Below are 21,631 nucleotides of genomic sequence, written 5' to 3'. Positions count from 1 at the left end.
CATTAGAAATGTGTGATGGTTTCATATTTCAATGGTAACATTTAGCATTTTTAAAGTAAATGGGTTTATTTGTTTGGATCTAGTAACAATTTTCTAGCTTTTTACAAAACTTCTGGATTCCCCCTGCGTCGGTTTTTGCTTAGTCGAAATTGCTGACGTTTCGCCAATCATCCTGTTGGCTTCTTCAGAGCTTGACTGAAACTGGCTCGTATTTTACTCTGTACCTGCTTATATATTGTTTGAGGGAGACGCTAATGAGAGGTATAAACACCGTCTTGGATGACTAATTCCCAAATTGGTGACAGGTAGAGAGCTGAGTCGCGGTTAAGATTGTTAGGTTGATTACATGCAAGAATTTTAGTTTTATCAAATAAAATTTTATGCCCGGTTTCATGAGTGTGTTCGGCAACAACTGATGAGTTTGTTTGTCTTTTTCCATTTTTACCATCGTTTTACCATTGACTTGCAAGAATATTTTTCAATGCGGGAGTTAAAAATGAAACAAAAAAACATTATTATTATTATTATTATTATTATTATTATTATTATTATTATGAAAAATACCAAATCAGAAAATCTTTGTTGGCTTATGTTATTTGTGGGTCTCGATAAATGTACCATAGTTCCCTTTTCATTTTTGTTCCAATATTAAACAAGAAAAACTCAAGGAGGATAGAAAAAAACTAGACGGAATTCCAAAATAGATTCTACGACTTGAAAAATTTTAAATCGTTTCTTGATTTCTTTATCTGAATCCATTTGAAAGTAACAATTTCAAGGTGACTTTTCCCTTTCCAATATAAAAAATGACCCAAAAATCCACCTGGAGAATTAAAATTTAGAGAAATACGACAAGATCAACCTCTACAAGTCAAGTTTTCAGAAATAATTTCACAGGCTACTTTACAAATTTTCTGGATTGTTAATGAATCGAACTTGCTGACGTTTCGATAAATCATCCTGTTGGCTTCTTCAGAGTCAACTGGAACGGGAGAAGTCAATAGAAAAGGCAACTGTTTAAACCAGAAAGTGAGATTTTATACTGATATCCTATTAGCAGATTTAATGCCGTTTCCATTACAACATGTTACGATTTTGGCTGTTGGAAATCAAGAAGAAAGAGCTAATGTTTGTCCCAGAATAATAGCAGAAAAGTTGATTTTATCCGGAATTTTATCAAAATGGGCAAACTCTTCGACCCAGAAAGTGGGGTTCGAAGCTGATATCTGCAGGTTTCCCATGCCTTAAACGAACGACATTAATTTGCTATACGTTATCCTTTCTGGTTTATGAAATTATTTTTAAAATCATTATTTTTGGTGGTTAGCCAGAGAGACGTTAGCTTCTTGTTTTCTCCAAGATGAAGTTGGGGTCCTCCCTATGCGTCGTGAATGATTCCTTTTCAAAATAAAAAAAATTGAACTTTTCTCCTCATTACATTTTTGGACTTTCGCTGATCCACCTTGACTTTTCTTGGGAGATTCCACTTGTTGTGCTATGTTTCTGTCCTAAAAAACGGAAAACTTCAGTGTCGTCTTGTCAAAAAAATAACTATTTCACTAACTGGTCTTATAATACTGCGGATAACCATCCAAAAAACTGATGATTTAAACTAAACAGATATACTTACAAAAGTGCTACCGCACGTATGTTTTGATTGATCTGTTGGAGGTCATTTATTTCCATGCCTCCTCCGTCATAAACGAAAAAAAAGAGGGGCAATGTATCATGTAATATGGTAAGATGGTAAATAACGTAGATTTTGTTCTATTTACAATGGAGGTTATAAATAATTTTGTTTCTCGAAGTTATTGAATTGTTGAGGTTTAAAGTCTACAAATTTATTAATATCATTTATAATATTATATCGCCATTTGGAACCTAGCCAAAATGCAATGATATTGCGTCTCTAATACTGCCTACTACACCAACTATGGCAGAATAAATATCGTTTTGTTGATACTGTGATATAATTGTTAATCTTTAGGTGAATATAAAATATTAAAAGTATAAAAAGTCCATAGATAAATGCGGTACCTCGTTGTGAGTTGTTTTTTTAATTATTACTAAAATACACATAAAGTTCAGTTTTGTGTGGTCACATAAACTTATTTTTTTTATTGTTAGGATTTTCTCGTTATTTAAATGAGTTTCCTAATTCAATTGCTTTTACTATTTAATTTTTTTTCTTAATGAATTAATCTCTTGAAGCAAAAAAATTGTTCGCATTTTTTTAAAAATTGTAAACCTGTAATTTTTCGATAAGAATAGGAAAAACTTTTGAAGCCGGTGTTAAAATACCTCACGCCATAGTCTGGCACGATTTAGTTTACTATGAGTTTTCGTAAACTTGAGAGTGATAAATATCACTTCAGAGTGACACGGAATAAAAACCGGACCAGATCGGAGATCGTAACCCACATCAAGGCCAGACAATAATACGTCATCTCTTTCATTTTTCCCCTGCGCAGAGTATTAATTTACTTAGCGGCGATGACTGTGAGCATTTCGTATTTCAATCAGCGGTTATTCCGTGGCACATTAACACATTAATGCTCGTCTCCGAGTAAAACGAATAATAAGAGATAAGCGAAATCTTCGGTGATTCTGGTTTCGTAAAAACGATTCATTTAATATAATTACAGACCTAGGATTGATGAAGGATTACTGGTAATTACTTGGGGTCCTGAAATAACTTCAGTGTTAAAAATTCCTATCTAATGACGTCTGCTGTGGATGCCGATTGAGAAACTATGCAAGTTTAACATGATTTTTACTCACGGTTTTATACTGACTGTATTTTCACGTGACTATAATCGTGCTGCCTTGCAAAAAAAAATGGTTGTATTGTATTCAACACTTTGATAAGCATCTTGGCTCTCTGGCCGTGGTTAAAATGTGGTTTATAAGATAAGCGAAATCTTCGGTGATTCTGGTTTCGTAAAAACGATTCATTTAATATAATTACAGACCTAGGATTGATGAAGGATTACTGGTAATTACTTTGAGTGCTGAAATAACTTGAGTGTTAAAAATTCCTATCTGATGACGTCTGCTGTGGATGCCGATTGAGAAACTATGCAAGTTTAACATGATTTTTACTCACAGTTTTATACTGACTGTATTTTCACGTGACTATAATCGTGCTGCCTTGCAATAAAAAATGGTTGTATTGTATTCAACACTTTGATAAGCATCTTGGCTCTCTGGCCGTGGAACATTGAACATTTTTAAACAAATTGCTATTGTGCAGAAAGATATTGATAATTATTTTTAAACTGAAATATGTCAAAAACGACTATATTAAATGTCAATAAACTGTATGTTTTTGGAATCAGCTAGTATTATATAGGGCGTTCCCTTTAAAAAAACGATGTTGCTGTAATTTTGACAGCTTGCGATCGTCGTTGGTTTTTCTGGCATTGTCATAAGATTAGTATTTACGCTTTATTTTCTATCTTGCAAAAAGGTGGGTATCAAAATATTATGAATAGCCCTGTATATAACTAACGCATTTCTTTTTTTGAGAAAATAATTTTATTTTTCTGCTTTGTCGAAGGAGAGTCGTTCGTATGCGGATCACGCAAAATTGTGTTCCGTCATCTCGCGTTGGTCGTCGTGAGTGTCGAAAGACGGCGCGGGACTTCTTCGTGACTCTTTTGACCCTGATTTTTTTCCCGGCCGCCCCGTTTCCCGATTAATTTTTCACGAATCGTCTGCGAATATAACGCGCGCCGTGAGATAACATCTCAAATGCATGATCCTGCCGATACAGCCTGCCCGCTCACCGTGACAAATGAACACGGACGTATTGCGAATTCGAAAAATCCGATTATACGATTCGTTCACGTGCCGTTCGCTGAGTTAAAGCTCGATCTACGTCGTGCATCCGCGGTCACCGACGTACGCAAGTTTTTTCCTTATAATTTTGCGCCCTATCTTCAGAATTACCCATTAGAACCACAAAAAAATGGCAAATATACGGAAGTTTCACGATTCTGACTGATTTTTAAGAATTTTTGGGCGAGCGTGTCAAATTTTGACATTCCTTCAATTGTTTTTTAAATATGAGGGTTCAAAATATCTTTAAAATCTTTTGAATCGTAATAGTGAATCATACCATCATACAGTAAAAGTAATGTAAAAAAATATAGTGCCATTTCTGCTTTTTGTAAACCAGACATTAAAACGCTTCATAAGAAAGCTTTTAAATTTTTCGTGCCTTAACACAGGCACTCGTGAAGCAACTATGAAAAAAATTTGAGAAGGCCCATTCAACATGCGCATGCGCGAGATTTAAAGTCTCGTTTTTAAGCCTTGCGGCAATTAACAGCCAACATGGCCGCGGACAGATCGTCAATAAGTTTGGATGCAGTATTTTCACGGAATATGTTTAAATATCGTCGAATATTCTGGGAAAGTGAGTAAGTCTGTGGTTAGTGAGTGAAAATAGCAATGCTTTGTCAATTTTTACCGTAGTAGAGTTACCATATTATCTAATAGTTATATGAGTGGACCCATCGTTATTAGCGACGGCTCCAGAACAAAACCTGAACTCTTAGCGAGAAATGTAAAATATTAAATGGTCTTGATAAATCCGGAAATGTCCGTTAGACGATCTTTGCTATAGAGAAAAAGAAAGGCAAAATAAGAAACTTTGTGTCAAACTTTTTGTTATTATACAAATGCATAGTTAATATATTTTTATTTATATTATCCGTTGAAGGTGCTTTATTCCAGTAAGAGCGATTATTTTTTTCTTCAAATCTTTTTTTTATATTTATTTTTTATTAATATTATATATAGTCCAGATTATTGAAATTGTTTTGTAATATTTTATTACATTTTTGTGGTGCTATTTTGTTAAAAAAAAGGAGATGAAATCTTCATTTTTCGTTTTCTACCTATCCTTTTTGGTGTAAGATAGACTTTTGAATATCCGTTAAAGATTTTGTATCGCGGATGTAGTGATGTACGAGGGCAGCGCCAAAATTTCCAGGCCTGAATATGAAAGAAACAAAGTAGAGTAACAATTTTTTATTATTTTTCAATATAATCCCCCTTAACTTCAATACTCTTACAACTCAATCCCTTTAAAAAAATATTCTTTTGGTTTGTGTGCAAAATGAGTTAAAACAACCTCTTTTAACTCAACTTCGTCGTTAAACCGCCGTCCACGTAAGTCCTTTTTCAAATATCTAAACAAATAATAGTCGCTGGGGGCCATATCTGGACTATAGGGAGCATGATCTATCTGTTGAAACCCACACTCTAAAATGGCAGCTTTTGCAACACCAGCAGTATGGACAGGGGCATTATCGTGCAAAAGACGCACGCCTTTGGTCAGTTTTCCTCGACGTTTTACACGTATGCAGTCTCGCAATTTATGTAATAATGTAATGTATTAGTTTCTTTAAAATCTATCAAAAGAATTCCTTTACAATCCCAAAAGATCGTGGCCATCACCTTTTTTGTTGACTGGCAGACTCTGAATTTTCTTTGAGGTGCTTCACCCTTACGACGCCACTCCATTGATTCTTTTTTTGATAGAGAGATATATAGAAAACCATAGTTTCATCTCTCATCACAATAGTTATCACAGGCTTCGGTCCCGACCCACAGAGTACCAAAAAAGACCGCGCACACTCGCGTTGTTTTTGGATAGCCGAAAGGTTTTTAGGAACCCATCTTGCACTAACCTTATGCATACCTAAATGATCATCCAGGATTCGACGAACACTGGTATCAAAAAGCTTAGTAATTTCTGAGATTTCCTTGAACTTTAAACGTCTATCACTCAATACCACCTCTTCCACAATCGCAACAATATCTTCCGTTATGACCTCCACAGGTAGACCAGTTCATTCGAAAACGTTTTGCCCATTCTTTCACTACAGAATACGAAGGAGAACTTTGGCCGTACAGACCATCCAGCCTTTCATTAAGAATTTTAGTTCCTAACCCTTCTTTTGTCAAAAACTTTATGACTGCTCTATACTCAATGTGCGTTATTTGCGACATTTTTTCGGACACATCTTTTGTTTAAAATACGGTCAATAAAAAACTATTTGACGCAAGACTTAATTTTTTTTCGCAGCCTACTAAGATATAGATTTAAAAGAAGACAATGGAGCTGCATCTATGGTAGGCCGGAAAATTTAGGCGCTAACCTCGTATTTATGCTTCTCAGGTGTGGATTATTCTTAGCCTTTATATAATATTTCAATGGTAATTTTTTTTTTAATTAAAAATACTTTTCTTTTGTAGAATCGGTTTCCTTGGTTTGGGACTTGTACGCCCCACCCGATTGTGTTGCCGAACCATAAATATTTTACCCTGCAACGGTTTTGTGCGTGCCCCCTTGTTCGCTTGGTTTTCTTTTAGGTTTACTAAGAGAGTATTAGTTACCCGTTAGAGGGAGTCGTAACCATTACCATCCGCCACACTATGAGAGTGGGGACCACATTTGCTTTCCATTGCTTTGGTATTCGTCATCTAGTCTTAACGAAGCCTAATAAACATTGTTTTGTTTTCTTAACTTTTTCTTGCCCAATTTTCTGGTACTGGTCGTCCGATCGCCACCATGGATAGCGTTCAGGTAGTCGATCTCGTTGACGCAACCTCGATTTTTTGGCACAGGCCATACGGCCACCACCAAGATAGAATTCGGTCGACTAGGGTGGCAAGAGTGGCGTTTTGCCTCTAATTTTTTTGTGTCCGTTTAGCCTTTTTAATAAAACTGGTTGTCCGACCGTCCGGCATTTTGTACGCTCGCTAATGGAACTTGGGGCTGTGGCAGGTTTTCTCCAGGTAGAGACCTTTTTGCTCATTTTACACTATTTATGCCGTAACCGTTGCCCAAGCAGGAATTTGGAGGACATAAATTATTGTTCGTGATTCATTTGTTTATTTCCTTTTCGGGTTGGAACCTTGTGTTTTGAATCACGTGGCGCCGACCGACCTTCCGGGACTGACCGAGGTGCCCTTCACCGTCTTCCTACTTGCACTTCTATTTGGTAATGTTTTTTTACTTTACTTTTTACTAATAAATTTCAAATTTGATTCATTAATGCATTAATTGTATGTGGTTATCGAACTAAACATGACTTTCTGCATGCGTGTTTTCTCTTCACGAAAAAGGCATGTTTTTCCTTTTTGGTGTTAAAAGTTGATTGGTCAGTAAAACTTCTGTTCGATGTATTTAACTGGTTTGCAGTCAATCATTCATGTATTTCATGACAATGTTACTGACATGCAACTGATAGGGTGAATCGGAAAATTCAAGATTTCCCCGAAAACTTCATTAATATTATTAGAAAGGCTGGACTATTTCACAAATGTTTTACGTGAGCCCCAATGGCGTTCTGAGCGAGCGGAGAAAGCTCCTGAGTTTCTGATTAATTAAGTCACTGAACGAATTGTCCGATTTACTTTGAAGTTTGACATAAAACTGCTATAAAGGTCGCAATCGGCTATCACAACAGTATTTTTGAGTCTGTGCCCTTCTCCACAAAGAAACTTGAATTCTTTGGGAGGTGGATATACAGGCGTGAATTGACGAGGTACCCAACAAATATACACATTAAGGAATCAAAAAAGATATGGTCTTCTTCAGATGACAGATGGCAATGTAAAGATCTTAGGAAGAATAACCTTAGAACTTGGTTTATCTTGTCTACATGATGATTACTTAAAACAGCAGAGAGCTTCAAATCGCCTCGTTTATCACCAACATCCGGAACGGGTGAACACACTCAGAGGGAGAAGATAAATTTTGCAGAGTTTTAACTGTAAATAATTCCTTTTAACCGACTGTTATAGCCAAAAAAATCAACTCTCCGCGTTTTCGTAACAGAAAGTCTTTGCCCAAGATGGTGTTAAGTGATTTTAACGGCCTTATTTTGTCGACGGAAATCATCAACAACGCTGCGCTCGTTTTTCTATTCTTTTTTATCGCTTCATGAGTTTCTTTAGTCACGGTTCGGCATTTGCATACCATAATTAATAACTCGCGTTCACCAAATCGCATTTGCTCGCGGCACCTACCAATTAACGAAAGACTTCGGAAAAATCCCACTTCTTTCCCTTCGTTAATGACTCCGTGCGGGTATTTTAATTCTCTCTCGTTTCGCTAAACGTCGCCGCTCGAAGAGAAAGGAAAATTTGACACAGTTCGCGCTACAGGCCGTAACTAGTCTCTATATCCTTGCTTGTAAAACGGTTTTACCAATATTTATATATTTACAAGGAATGGAATGCTGCAACACATAAGAATACGTAAATCCAAATAATAGTTACGACTTTCATTGTTATTGTCCTCATCCATCACGATCTCCTCTATAGCCGCCTCTAATTCCTTTTGAGTCAAATTCCTCGGAAATGCAATATTTTATGTACTGTAACGTTCACTGCCCAAGGCACAAACTAACACTAAAGAACACTCTTATTGTTGGATGTTTATTCTACATGCGCTGACTTGTCTAGACTTGCAATAACAAAGTTTTGTTTCACAGATAAAACCAGTGGTGCATTCACGCACCAGTAAATATTTCCAATAAAATAAAGCATAATCAATATAATATTTCCAATGTATTTTTTCTGCGATGTAATCTACATGCTATGGACTTAATAAAAATGGCAATACAAATCCAAAATATTTTTTTTTACTATTTTGGTTAGCTTTACTTGAAAATGTGATAAAAATTTATGTATCGCTTTTGTTAACTTTTGAAGTCATATATAGGATCTTTCCTTTACACATAAATTAGCGATTTCTACGATTTTATGTTCTGTAGCAGTGATAATAAAATTTCTAAATGGATGTGCAAAAATATTTCCTGGATGTGACAAAAAAGGTCATAGAGGTGGTGCAATCGGTTTAAAATATACTTGCGTTTTGTGAGAGAAAACCGTTAATTACGAAATGCAATTCTTTTACTTCGCCGTTAGATTAAGAAGAATATAGGTTCTACAATATTTGTGGTAGGAGAAAGCGGCTTATACAAGAATGCACTTTTCTATGTGTCAGGTTTAAAATGTACCTACTTATAAATAATACTAAAAAAAAGGTTTTCTTCACAACAATATTGTAAAATATACTGGATTGTATATTTATTCTGCAATATTTGATGTAGAAAAACACCATTTCTACAAGATTGCTATTGGACTGAGGTGGCTTTTACTTGATGAAAATCCATTTATCAAAATAAATAAGAACTAAAAGTTCAGATTTTCACGAAATTATATATTATGACATGACAATTGACGAAACAATTGTCATGTCATAATATATAATTTCGTGAAAATCTGAACTTTTATTTCTTATTTATTTTCAAGATTGCTATGTTTATACTTGACAATAGGTTTTAAATATCCTGACATATGATTCTACAATATTTAGTATAGAATGCAATTTTTATATAAGGCAAGAACTTCTTATTCTTATAAACAGTTCTGCAATATTTAGTGTAGGTAAAAAGAATGTAGCTTTTTCTGTACTGCTTTGTATAGATATCCTACCATATTTGCTGTAAAAAAAAAATCAGTCATAAAAGAATGCCATTTTTATACGTCACGTTACAATATGTAGAATAGAATGAAACCGCGTATAAAAGATTCGACTTCTTATACGTGACAATACTTGCTTTAAATACAATTGCACAAGAACGCAATTTTTATACGTGGCAACAACTTGCAAATATTCTTATAAGTAGTTATGCAAAAGGAATGTAGGTTTTCCTATACTGGATTGTATAGATATTCTACCATATTTGCCGTGGGAAGAAAATTATTCATAATAGTGCTATATTTATACTTTACAATCGGTTTTATTTGTCCTGCAATATTTAGTATGCTTATACAAGATTCGACTTTTTATACGTGACAAATAGTTGCGTGAAGTACACAATTTTTATACGTGGCAATAAGTTTCACATATTCTTATAAATAGTTCTATAATATTTGGCGTACGTAAAAAAAGAATGTGCGTTTCCTATACTGGATTATATTTTCTACAATACTTTAAAATATGCGCATTATTCGTGATACATGTTTCTACAATTGCTTTTTACAAAACTTCTGGATTCCTCCTGCGGGGCCAGTTCCAGTCAAGCTCTGAAGAAACCAGCAGGATATTTGGCGAAACGTCAGCAATTTCGACTCAACAAAAACCGACGCGGGAGGAATCTAGAAGTTTGTAAAAGCATTACAGTAGCCTGGGAAGTTTCTTTGAAAAATGTTTCTACAATTGTATAGTATTCAATTAAATCACTCATGCAAAAGACGATTGACAACAATGTAGGGTTAATCACATGTTGTATAAATACTTCTTCAATAATTTAGTATAGGAGTAAAGCGATTTACAAAAAAAAGGACTTTGTTTTCGTCGTTTAAAATATACTGTGCTTGATAACTGGGGGGGGGGGGGGGTTGTAGGCGAGTATTGTATCGAAAGAGGTTGAAAGAAATGCGTCGACTGCGGAAGAAAACGCTCTCGTTATCGCCACTTATCACACCTGCGGTACTCGAAATCAAATACCGACGTTTCGGTTAATAAAATTTGCAATTCAAAACCTTATTCGACGTAACCGAACGCGATCGGCCCGTGTTTAATCGGACGTAACGTACGTTGGGATAGAGCACGGCACGTGATTCCCGGCATACTTTACCGATCTGCACACTAGCGCGTACATAGCGGTTTTACTTTTAATCGATTTTAATTGATACGTTCGACTAACAAAAGCCGCACGTCGAAGCGTCTATCGAACGATTAAAACCGAACGTTTAAGTTCATTGTACAGTTTTTCGTTGTAAGGAGAAGGAGGGAAACAGGCAAAAAAACAAAATAGTATATTATGTAACAAGTGCGGTAAACGGCATTTGACTCACGAGTTTATTTGACACGAGCGGAGCGCAGCGGAGTGGCTCGGATTCGTGGGAAAGGAAACTGAGGTGGTAAAGTGACGCTTCCCGCACGCTAGATCGATGGGTAATTAGGTATTTTACAGAGGGGAGTTTCGGACAAACGTTGTGTAAGTTAAAAATAAAGACAATCGAAGTTCGACATCCTATTAGTATTTCTACTGAATCAGTGTTTACCACCTTAAAAAAAACACATCTTTAAATTCGTCAGTGTATATTTGTGCAGCTGAAGCTTATAAAATAATACTTCTTACAAAACTACAGAGCTTGCCTGAAACTGGCTCCCATTTTACTCTTATGTATTGTTTGAGGGGGGCGGAGGTAAATGAGGGACATAAACACCGTCTCGGATAAGTGATTCCCATATTGGTGACAGGCGAAGACCTGAGTCGCGGTTAAGATTGTTAGGTTACTTATAGATTTCTATAGACCCTCGGATTTTTCGTTCATAGAAACAATTGAGTTTTATCGAATAAAATTTTATGTCCGGTTTCGTGATTGTGTTCGTCAACTGCTGATGAGTTTATTTGTCTTAGTCTTAAGGCTCTTTCATGTTCTTCGAACCTAGTTAATATTTTTCGTCCGGTCTCTCCAATGTATTCTTTACCGCATATGCATGGAAACTCCTGGCATCTCAAATGGAATTTTGTCTTTGACGGATCGTAGATGTTGAGAGATTTTTGGACAATGAACCTAGGAAAATTTGTACTATCCACTATTACTCGTCAATGATAGAAATGGAAAAAAGCAAGATAATAATTATTCTATATAGTCACAATATCGCAATATAACTGCAGAGAACCTTAACCAATTTTCTTACTATTCAACTCTTTATATTAACAAAACATTTTGTTCAACAAATTGTATGCGTGACCACTAATATTAAGGCTTTTTTGATCGGCGCTTTTATTAGAGTTGGTAGCAAATACGACGTTTCTTCTTTTTTTTTGCTTTTAAAGTCTACTCAGGACATTCGCCCATTGCCGATATTCGTCGATGATTTTTGACTTCGGTCATCGATACTAGAAAAAAACAGGGGCGTAGGACAGTAATACTTTATCTACTAGGTATGATCTGTTCATAGATATAAGAAAGTGACCAATTGCTTTTGACTGGGATTATCCAAGGGTGGTCATTAACATACAATGCAACAAGATTATTACCTATTATTATTACTGGTCGGTAATAGACTATAATTTTATACCTACCTGTGTTTAATATTGTTTGGTTTGGTATACTATTTAGTTTAAGTTTATTAGTAATCATTATTAGTTAGTGTTTAATACAGCGTGTGTTGAATCGTGTGCGAATTATGCAAAAAAATGTGCGAGTCTAGTGTATCTCAGGAGATGCTCCCGCCCAAATGTAAAAAACACTATTCTATTGAGACTAAGGAAGCAATGTTTATTTGACTCTCATGGAACGTGGTGCGAGCAAGCAAGTATCTTTAGAAGAAACGGCCACATTAACCAAAAAGCCAACATCAACTGTATGGAAAATTGTGAAACCGGTGTCAAATGTGGCAGAACTACCTTATGGAAGTGTATTCGACACATGGGTTTTAGATTTAAAAAAATTGACGAAAGGCAAGTTTTAATGGAATCTTTTAGAATTGAGAAATGGCGACTGTAATATCTAGAAAAAATGAAGATTTACAGAGATCAACAAAGGCCAATTATTTACTTGGATGAAACCTGGTTCGACACTTATGATACCCCGGAAAAGGGTTGGATTGACTCAACTGATAAGTGTAAAACAAACGCGCCATCAAAAAGAGGTAAAAGAATAACTATTTTGCATGCTGGCTCTAAAGATGGTTGGATTCTAAATGGACTTTCTCTGTCTACGAAAAATATTAAAGATTCTTCTCTGGATTACCATGAAGACACCACCGCTGATTTATTTGAAAGTTGGTTTAAAAACAAACAAGTTACAAACATTCCTCCTAATAGCGTAATTGTAATGGACAATATAAGTTATCACAGTTGACAGTTGACTAAAACTCCTTCCTCATGTGACACAAAAGCAACAATGCAAAACTACATGTATAATAACGACATTTATTTTCACGAAGATTATACCAAAAAGCAATTAATTGGGGTTCTACAAAGCTTGAACCTACAACAGGAATACGTCTCTGATAATTATGCACAAAATGTAGGTCATACAGTTGTAAGGCATCCACCTTACCACTGTATATTTAATTCTATTGAACATGTTTGACACCAGCTGAAATCTGCCATTCGTCGTATTAATGTTTTTCCCCGTGTTAACTCCAACGTCCTCAAACTTATAGAAACCGAAGTTTTTAACATCCCTCCACAAAGTTGGGCAAATTCTGTTAAACGTATAGAACACTACAGAACAATCGTATATCCATATTGCAAAGAATATAGAACAATTAATAATTAGAACAGGCGATGATAGCGATAGTGATACTGATATGTTATGTGAATAATTTTAAGTGATTTAAGTGGGCAATAAAAATAATTTATAATTTTATTTTAGATTTAAATCTTTCCTAATAAAGCCCCAAATAATTAAATTCTAAGCAAAGTACGAACCTGTTCGGCCATATTCCTTCCTTAATTCGTATCAGTTAGTCACTTTCTTATATCTATGAACAGACTTTATCTTCAAAATGAAACGTGATGGTAGCAGTAGTTGTCGGAGCACTATTCCCTGCTGTAATTATATTAATACCATACACTTTTTTTTTGGGAATAAAGGTTTTTGGTTTCCAGACAAATGTTTAATGTTTAAAAATTTTGCTGAAAAATGTTTCCTCTTTTCAAGCATATCAACGCGGAATAGAGGACCAAAAGTAACCATTCACCGAAGCGGCTCTAATGATGGGCCGTATTTGGGTTGAACGAATGTCGAACGATGGTTCGGCTTCGTTAACCAAAGACGGTTTCAAAATACGCAAACAAACTTTTTCGTCGAAATTCGCTCGCAAATTAGCCCAGTTAGATCGTATACCCAAGAACGTTCACATGGCTAATGCCTATACTACGATTTGTGTATGTGTGTGAGTGTAGAATGTAGTCGACCTCGTCGTGGTGTAGATGATTTTAATTGCCTAGAATGTACTGTAATAATAGACTATCAGCCGCATACATCAGACGCCGATGTATAAAGTAACAGCGGACTGAACGCTTTACGACTTCTTCAAATGCCATTCCGTGGAAAAAAATGCGCGTTGTTTATTTCGTTGAAACTGGAGCCACCTTCTCCGGGTGACGTACGCACCATACGAGGTGGTTCGGAAAAATCACACGAACGTGGCCGTTCTGAAAATTTGGCGTTCAATTTTCGGCGACGCGACGTTGCCGCTTCTTCAAAAAAGTGGCATCTTGTTTGGGTTTCTAATGAGAATTATATAGGTTGTTTTGTAAATCAATTAAAAACTCTCTTTTATACTCCCCATTCTTAAATGTTCAAATTAACTTACGCGTATAGTTTGGTAATTAAGTTTCTGAAGTTACCATTAAAACAAAAAAAAATTAAAGTAGGCAAATGGTTGTAATGTGTTATAGGCACAACACCTGTACTGACTAGGAATTTTCTTCTCAAAATCAAGTCTTAATATATGTTTCAATATGTGTACGTAGGTTAGAAATCCGAAATAAAACGCCCGAAAAACTAAACTTCTCTGACGAAAGCACTTAATGTTCAGCCTACTACGAGGGCAGCGCCAAAATTTCCCGACCTGAATATGAAAGAAACAAAGTAGAGTAACAATGTTTTATTATTTTTCAATATAATACGCCTTAACTTCAATACACTTATTACATCTCTTAAAAAATATATTCTTTTGGTTTGTCTGCAAAATGAGCTAAAACAGCCTCTTTTAACTCAACTTCGTCGTTAAACCGCCGTCCACGTAAATCCGTTTTCAAATATCTAAACAAATAATAGTCGCTGGGGGCCATATCTGGACTATAGGGAGGATGATCTATCTGTTGAAACCCACACTCTAAAATAGTAACTTGTGCAACACCAGCAGTATGGACAGGTGCAAAAGACGCACGCCTCTGGTCAGTTTTCCTCGACGTTTTACACGTATGCAGTCTCCCAGTTTATGTAATAATGTAATGTATTAGTTTCTTTAAAATCTATCAAAAGAATTCTTTCACAATCCCAAAAGATCATAGCCATCACCTTTTTTGTTGACTGACAGACTCTGAATTTTCTTTGAGGTGCTTCACCCTTACGACGTCACTCCATTGATTATTTTTTCGATAGAGAGTCACAATAGAAAACCATAGTTTCATCTCTCGTCACAATAGTTTCTATCACAGGCTTCGGTTCCGACCCACAAAAGACCGCGCACACTCGACACGGCGTTGTTTTTGGATAGCCGAAGGGTTTTTAGGAACCCATCTTGCACTAACCTTATGCATACCTAAATGATCATCCAGGTTTCGATGAACACTTGTATCAGAAAGGTTAATATTTTCTAAGATTTCCTTGACGTTTCAACGTCGATCACTCAATGCCACCTCTTCCACAATCGCAACAATATCTTCCGTTAAGACCTCCACTGGTCGACCAGTTCTTGAATCATCGTCAAGGCACTCCTGTTCCATTCGTAAACGTTTTGCCCATTCTTTCACCACAGAATACGAAGAACTTTGGCCGTACACACCATCCAGCCTTTCTTTAATAATTTTAGATGCTAACCCTTCTTTTGTCAAAAACTTTATGACCGCTCTATACTCAATAAAAAACTATTTGATGCGAGACTTCAATTTTTTTTTGCAGCCTACTAAGATGTATATTTAAAAGAAGACAAAGTTTTATCGTGATACTGCATCTGCATCTATGTCAGGCTGGGAAATTTTGGTGTTAACCTCGTAAATGCCGTCAAGATTCTGAAAGAGAAACTACATTTTTTGGTTAGAACAGGGCGATAAACCAACCATTTTTTGCTGCTTCCTATGTTGGTTATTGTATTGTTCGGTTATGTCCACTATTCGTCCTTTCGCGCTGACTACAGGAGAAAGGACATTCCCGTGGAATCTTTCTCAAGAAGTGAACTTGAAAAATAAGTACCTAAAATTCAAATTTATTATAAAGGTAGAGTTAGAAATTTTAAAAATTCACTTTCACTTGGTCCATTCAGCTCGCCAATGGCGGACTTTTATAGGTAAAAAGTTTTGGTTAGTTAGGTTTCTAGTGTCTAATTGTTTTGTCTAATTGGTTTCTATCTACACCTATTTTTAAGTTGTCTGTAATCTCTCCTAATGTAATGTATGTTTTTAACTCGCCGGGTCTTCATTTTTGATTAGTTATTTTGTACTTGGTTTAGCTGTATTGCTTTAGCTACGTTCGGACCTGTTGTTCTATACCTACGGAAGAATCGAATCTTCCTTTGGATGGAGTGAAGGTAGGTGATTCTCAGGACGATATTTTTTTTTATCGCTGGTAATATCTGAGATTCCAAGTACTGCATATTTACCTAGCTACCTATTTATCTATTATCTATTGTGATTTAATTTAATTGGGATATGGATTGTTTATTTTGTGTTATTTTAAACCCATTGTGACAAAACTTTTTTGAGTTTCGTCATTAAAAAGACGTTTCTTCAGACTTCTTAGTATCAGTTGCTCTTGTCGTCTTCATCAAAACATTAAATGTTTATCCTTCCCATTTGTTTTAATGGGGTTTGATGTTATTTTCGCAGAAGTCAATGGTATCTTAGCCAAATCAAACAATTCATTTGCTCTAGCGTTAAATCCTTTATTAAGTGAATAACTATAAACAGTTTTTACAATTTGTTTCAACAACGCCCTAATACCGTTCACTTCCCGTGACAAATGAAAACTAAATTTAAAAAAATATTAAACCCGTAATTTATTTGTGAAAGCACTTTACCAGTATGAATAAAATTGTTGTATATATAATTATCGGTTATGGACGTTCCTTAAATCGCCTTAATGTCGCTCTTTATTTGTCCTATACACTTCAGGAAGGAAGAAACAAATTTATGACCGCAGAAATACCGACGATCGAGACAAAGAACGCGGCGCATTCACTCTACCCTCTCCCTCTAATAGCGAGTGAAAAGTAGGTCGATTGCAACGAAAGAAGATGCGGAAGAAAAAAACAAAAGTCGACGGTTTTTCGTTTCGCTCCGGAGGAGCACTTTCTCTTTTTCATGCCAAATTAACAGCGCTCGACTGTTGTTCTCTCTACGCTGGCGCTTTGCCGCTCGCCTCCGGTGTGCACTTTCTAACAGTGTTGCCGTTGCCGCGCAGTTGTACGCATGTACAGGAAGTCCTAAGTAGAGCATAGAGATCAGTGCCGTTGTGTCCGAAAGTCACCTGATAAGTCGTTGACGAATTGCCTAGAAACCTGTACTTGTCACTATTGAGGACGAGAAAAATCTGTAAATCCAATCACGTTCCATCTTGGGTCTAACCAACGCTATGCACAGTCCACCCGACTACTACACCAAAAATTCCAAATCAAAAATATTTTTATAAAAATTTATTATATTCATTATTAATGTCTGTAAAATAAATATCTTTAATTGAACCTTGTCTGCACTTTTTACGTGATCTATCAGGTTAGTTTATCCCATAGTGTAATGATGACGAAACATGCAATTTTATTTTTTTATTAGTAATAAAATTGTCAATTTACAAACAACAAATAGCATTATTCGGATTTCACCGGGTGTCAACACTAACTAGTACAATTTTCTACTCGGTACGATAATAGAGCAATCAGTCGTATTCATTTACTCGTTCCACCGACTTTCTTTGGGTTTGACTAAGACTGACATTTCACAGTGATAGATGTTTCGGCTAACTAGATTTCCTTCAAGTTTGAAACCTTTTCTTCACTTATGGTAAACATAACCTATATTCCGCTGTGAACTATATAATTCCGTTTTATTTAAATTTACCTTCGAACACGGTAATCAGCTTAGCTTATAGTAAAAACGTTTGCTTCTCGAATAACCTTGGAATTCCGATCTTATAAACTGTGCTCATGTCTCAAAGGCTTAGCGGAACGTTTAGTTGCCGACGTTCATGGAACGGACCATTATTGGTGTTGTGCCATTGCTTGGAGACGGTTATATTTTCAACTTTACTTCCGGTGAAGAAGCTGAAGTGGTTGGTGCTCTTTTAGAGCACCACTTGATATCCTATTAATCTTCTCACAGAAGTCACCCCACCGTCCATAGAAACCGTCTTTTGATGTTTAATTTAATGGTTATTTTGTATTTGGTACGATTCTTTTGTCGCGTACCCAGTTGAATTAGCCCGTTGTGCGCTGAATATTTTTTTTCAATATCATTTGCAATTTTTGTTTAACGCCAGTCTCAACATTAGTGGGATTGCAAATTTAATTTTTGTTTGTTTTTTTTTTGGATTTTTGAGCTGCGATACTCGCCAAGAGAAAATCTTTGAGTTTGGGTCACTCACAGTATCGGATTCCTGTCAAGGCAAGGCTGGTATAAACTTTGTAAAATCTTTCGCTTCGAATTTAAATTAAACTTTTCTTTTTAAAATTTTCAATTTTAAAATACTAGTATTGCTAAACATTTAAAGCTATCTTGGCAAACTTTTTCAAATTAACACACATAGGAAACACATTCAATTATCTAACTGTTTGTAAATACGCTAAGTAAATTTTAACTCATTAACATTCATCTCAAATCTTAAAATTATACTCTTTTACCATACTAGTAGTTGTTCTACTGGAACATTCCTCTGAAGCTCCCTAATAATTTCTTAGTCAAAACATCAGGCCAAGTGGCGCCCTCACGGAGCGCGAACAATAAAAAAAAGATACCACGATCTATAGCTCTCCGAAAATCAGTTGCCCTACGCTGCCCTCCAGAGTAAGTATATTTTCTATTGTGTTCCCATATATTTTGATATGCGCCACAAACACAATAGGATTGGTGCTTGTAACGTTACGTAGCTGGAAGTTGAAAAAATTAACGTAACCCAAAAATCTCAACCTTTTTGGAAGCATTACTTTAAGCGTTAAGAGTTTAATAAAAGGTCATACAAACAAAAGATAGAAAATTAAAAATATACAAAAAAATATATAAAATAATACGTTTCTGCAGTGGCATTAATAAAATTCATTTTATATAAAAAAATCTTAGAGGTTTTAGTTTTAAAAACGGACAAATTTTGGATCTTTTAATACGACTTATACTGATTAAAATACAGACGCTACCGATACAGTGTTATAATAAACAAAAATTTATTTTTATTTCCTTTTTTTAAGCTTTATTTGTCTCCTGCTACGTATTTATATTATTTTAAACTTTTATACTAATAATGCATCGAAACCGCCATGGATGAGAAGCCCCAACATTCGAAGTGTACTTAACACAAATAAGTAGACGTCCACAAAATTCCTTCAAGAGGACGTAAACATTTATAGTGCAAACACTTGGTCACCTGTCAATTATTAAACGAGCAGAAGCCAGGTTCGCCATTCTTTCTCGATTTCAATAAAGTTAACGTCAGCGAGTGACGAAGAAGAGCCAGTTTCTTGTCTGTAATGGCCGAGCGCCCCTAGTAGTGTTTTCCCACCATGCGCATGTCCTTATCGTGAACACAACCGTGATGCCAACCTGTCAAGTGGCGTGCGAAATTTAAATTTTGAATTTGCACGCACCTTCAAGGAACAATATATTGTCCATCTTTTTGCGTATTTTTAGCAATAATGCGTATTACTGCTTCAATTGCTCGTTGCTTGTGGATTGAAAATATCCGTTACACTTTGGCAATGCTGGAACTGCAGCCGAACGGTTACCGGCGACTGCATTTGGGTCATCCGACACATCAGTGCACGCGAGCGACAAAAGGAAAGTTATGGTTTCGAATACGATCCGGGATTTGATGGATGCGATTGCGAACAATGCATCATTTTCAGGCTCGGTAAATACAGACCCGCGGATCACTTTGATTCGTATGTCGCCTTTTTTTCTTAATACGGAGGCCCAAATAAAATGGAACCTCTATCAAATTAATTGCCTTACAGCAAAGCCAAACCCAAATAAGAAGAAGAATATGAATTTGTGATCCATGACAACATTCATTTTAACCCTCTACTAAAATTGGTACGTTTCTAGATGACACAAGCGGTGGGTTATAAGTTTTGTCTTGTGTTGTTAGAACGATCGGTGCAAACTAGAATAACGCCATGCGGAACGCGTAAAAATGTCATTGAAGATTGTGGTCTGCTTGCAACAATGTTCCACGTTCATTTTTCATTCCGGGAACAAGGCCACTGAGCCACTCCAATAAGTCTTGTAATTATACCAGACGTACCTAACGACCCGATTAATTAACGTTTTTTTTTAATGTACGTCGTTAGTGGTACAAGTAAAAGGCGGTTTTTCGTTTAACAACTAATCGATTAAGGTGTATTTATCTAACGCTCGGATTGCTTTGTTTCAGTTACTACCCCCACCCCGCCGCCCAGGCCCTGGATCCCATTAGCCAGGCCGACGACCAACAGGGCGACATGTAAGTTTTTTTTTATAATCTTATAATATGTGTATTGTTTCGAACTGAATAAACTGATTCTACTGGAACTGGTTGTGCAGCGTTATTTCGTTTTTTCAATCACATTGGGGCCAAATGCTGCACTCACTTTGATAAGTTCAGATAACCTAACCTCAAATCATGTGATGTGCTTGAAGTGAGCAAAATTAAGTGTGCATTTTGCACATAAAAATGCTTCTTGTTTGTGGTTAAATGTTAAGGATTTTATTATCGTAAAATTAGGTATCTTCACGGTGATGTGTTACAACGTATTGTGCGACAAGTACGCCACGCGTCAGATGTACAGCTACTGTCCGTCGTGGGCGTTGAACTGGGACTACCGCAAGAAGGGCATCCTCGAGGAGATCCAGCACTACGGCGCGGACATCATCAACCTGCAAGAGGTGGAGATGGACCAGTTCTACAATTACTTTCTGCCGGAGTTGAAGGTTCACGGTTACCACGGGATCTACTCGCCGAAATCGAGGGCGAAACACATGGCCGAGAGCGAGAGAAAATACGTCGACGGGTGCGCCATCTTCTATAGAACTTCGAAGTATGTGCCATCTCACCAACACATTTTTTTTTTCTATAAAAAGTCTTACAAAGATCGTCAGGGTGTTTTCCGTTATGCCTTCTATTTTATTCATCTTGCCTCGGTAAAAAAAAGCTCTGCATACTTTTCTGAACCGTAAACCAAACGTAAAAACTCCCTTTTTAAAATTAACAAAGTAACCTTGTTGCCTGTTTTTATTTCCGCCATTTTTAGTTACTCGAGCAGGACAGATAATTGAAAATCATCATCATTCACTCTCTTTTCAATTAAGTGAAACGTCACCTTTAAGAAACATGCGCTAGGTGCGTCACCTAGCGGCAATTTTTGGATCAAATACGAAAAATATAAAAATTTGTATCAATTTTTTTCAAATATCTTATATACTAGAGACACAAAGTGTAAATTTATTAAAATTGGACTGGATATTTATTTTGCCATATTTCCCGCGCGCGCTGTACAACAGACAGAAAATGGCCATAGTAAAAATTTTAGCCGCAGATGTGTCGCGCGTTTTGAGGTTCGGGCTTTTGGATCGGGTGAACGGTTTTCGGAAAAATAATTTTTTTTCTTGAACCCTTAATAACCCAAAATACATTTTTTCAAAATAAAAAAGGTGTTTTAAACCTATCG

The 21,631-nt window shown here is 36.1% G+C and overlaps 1 protein-coding gene across 3 annotated transcripts in view; it reads left to right on the top strand.

The window, feature by feature from the left end:
* Positions 1 to 21,631, top strand: part of LOC132701130 (CCR4-NOT transcription complex subunit 6-like) — a 212,296-nt gene that overhangs the window by 180,069 nt on the left and 10,596 nt on the right. For 2 of the 3 annotated variants that reach the window (XM_060668832.1, XM_060668831.1), the window contains 2 exons: positions 20,359 to 20,427; positions 20,689 to 21,001. In XM_060668832.1, coding sequence (XP_060524815.1) covers positions 20,359 to 20,427; positions 20,689 to 21,001 — 382 coding nt within the window. Of the gene's footprint in view, positions 1 to 20,043; positions 20,264 to 20,358; positions 20,428 to 20,688; positions 21,002 to 21,631 lie in introns of those variants that run through there. The other variant, XM_060668833.1, reaches the window with a different exon arrangement.

The sequence above is a fragment of the Cylas formicarius genome, unplaced genomic scaffold (assembly GCF_029955315.1).
Source record: "Cylas formicarius isolate icCylForm1 unplaced genomic scaffold, icCylForm1.1 PGA_scaffold_4__25_contigs__length_36172078, whole genome shotgun sequence".
Lineage (NCBI taxonomy): Eukaryota > Metazoa > Arthropoda > Insecta > Coleoptera > Brentidae > Cylas > Cylas formicarius.
The sequence above is the reverse complement of the archived record's forward strand: the minus strand, read 5'-3'. Positions and strand labels throughout refer to the sequence as shown.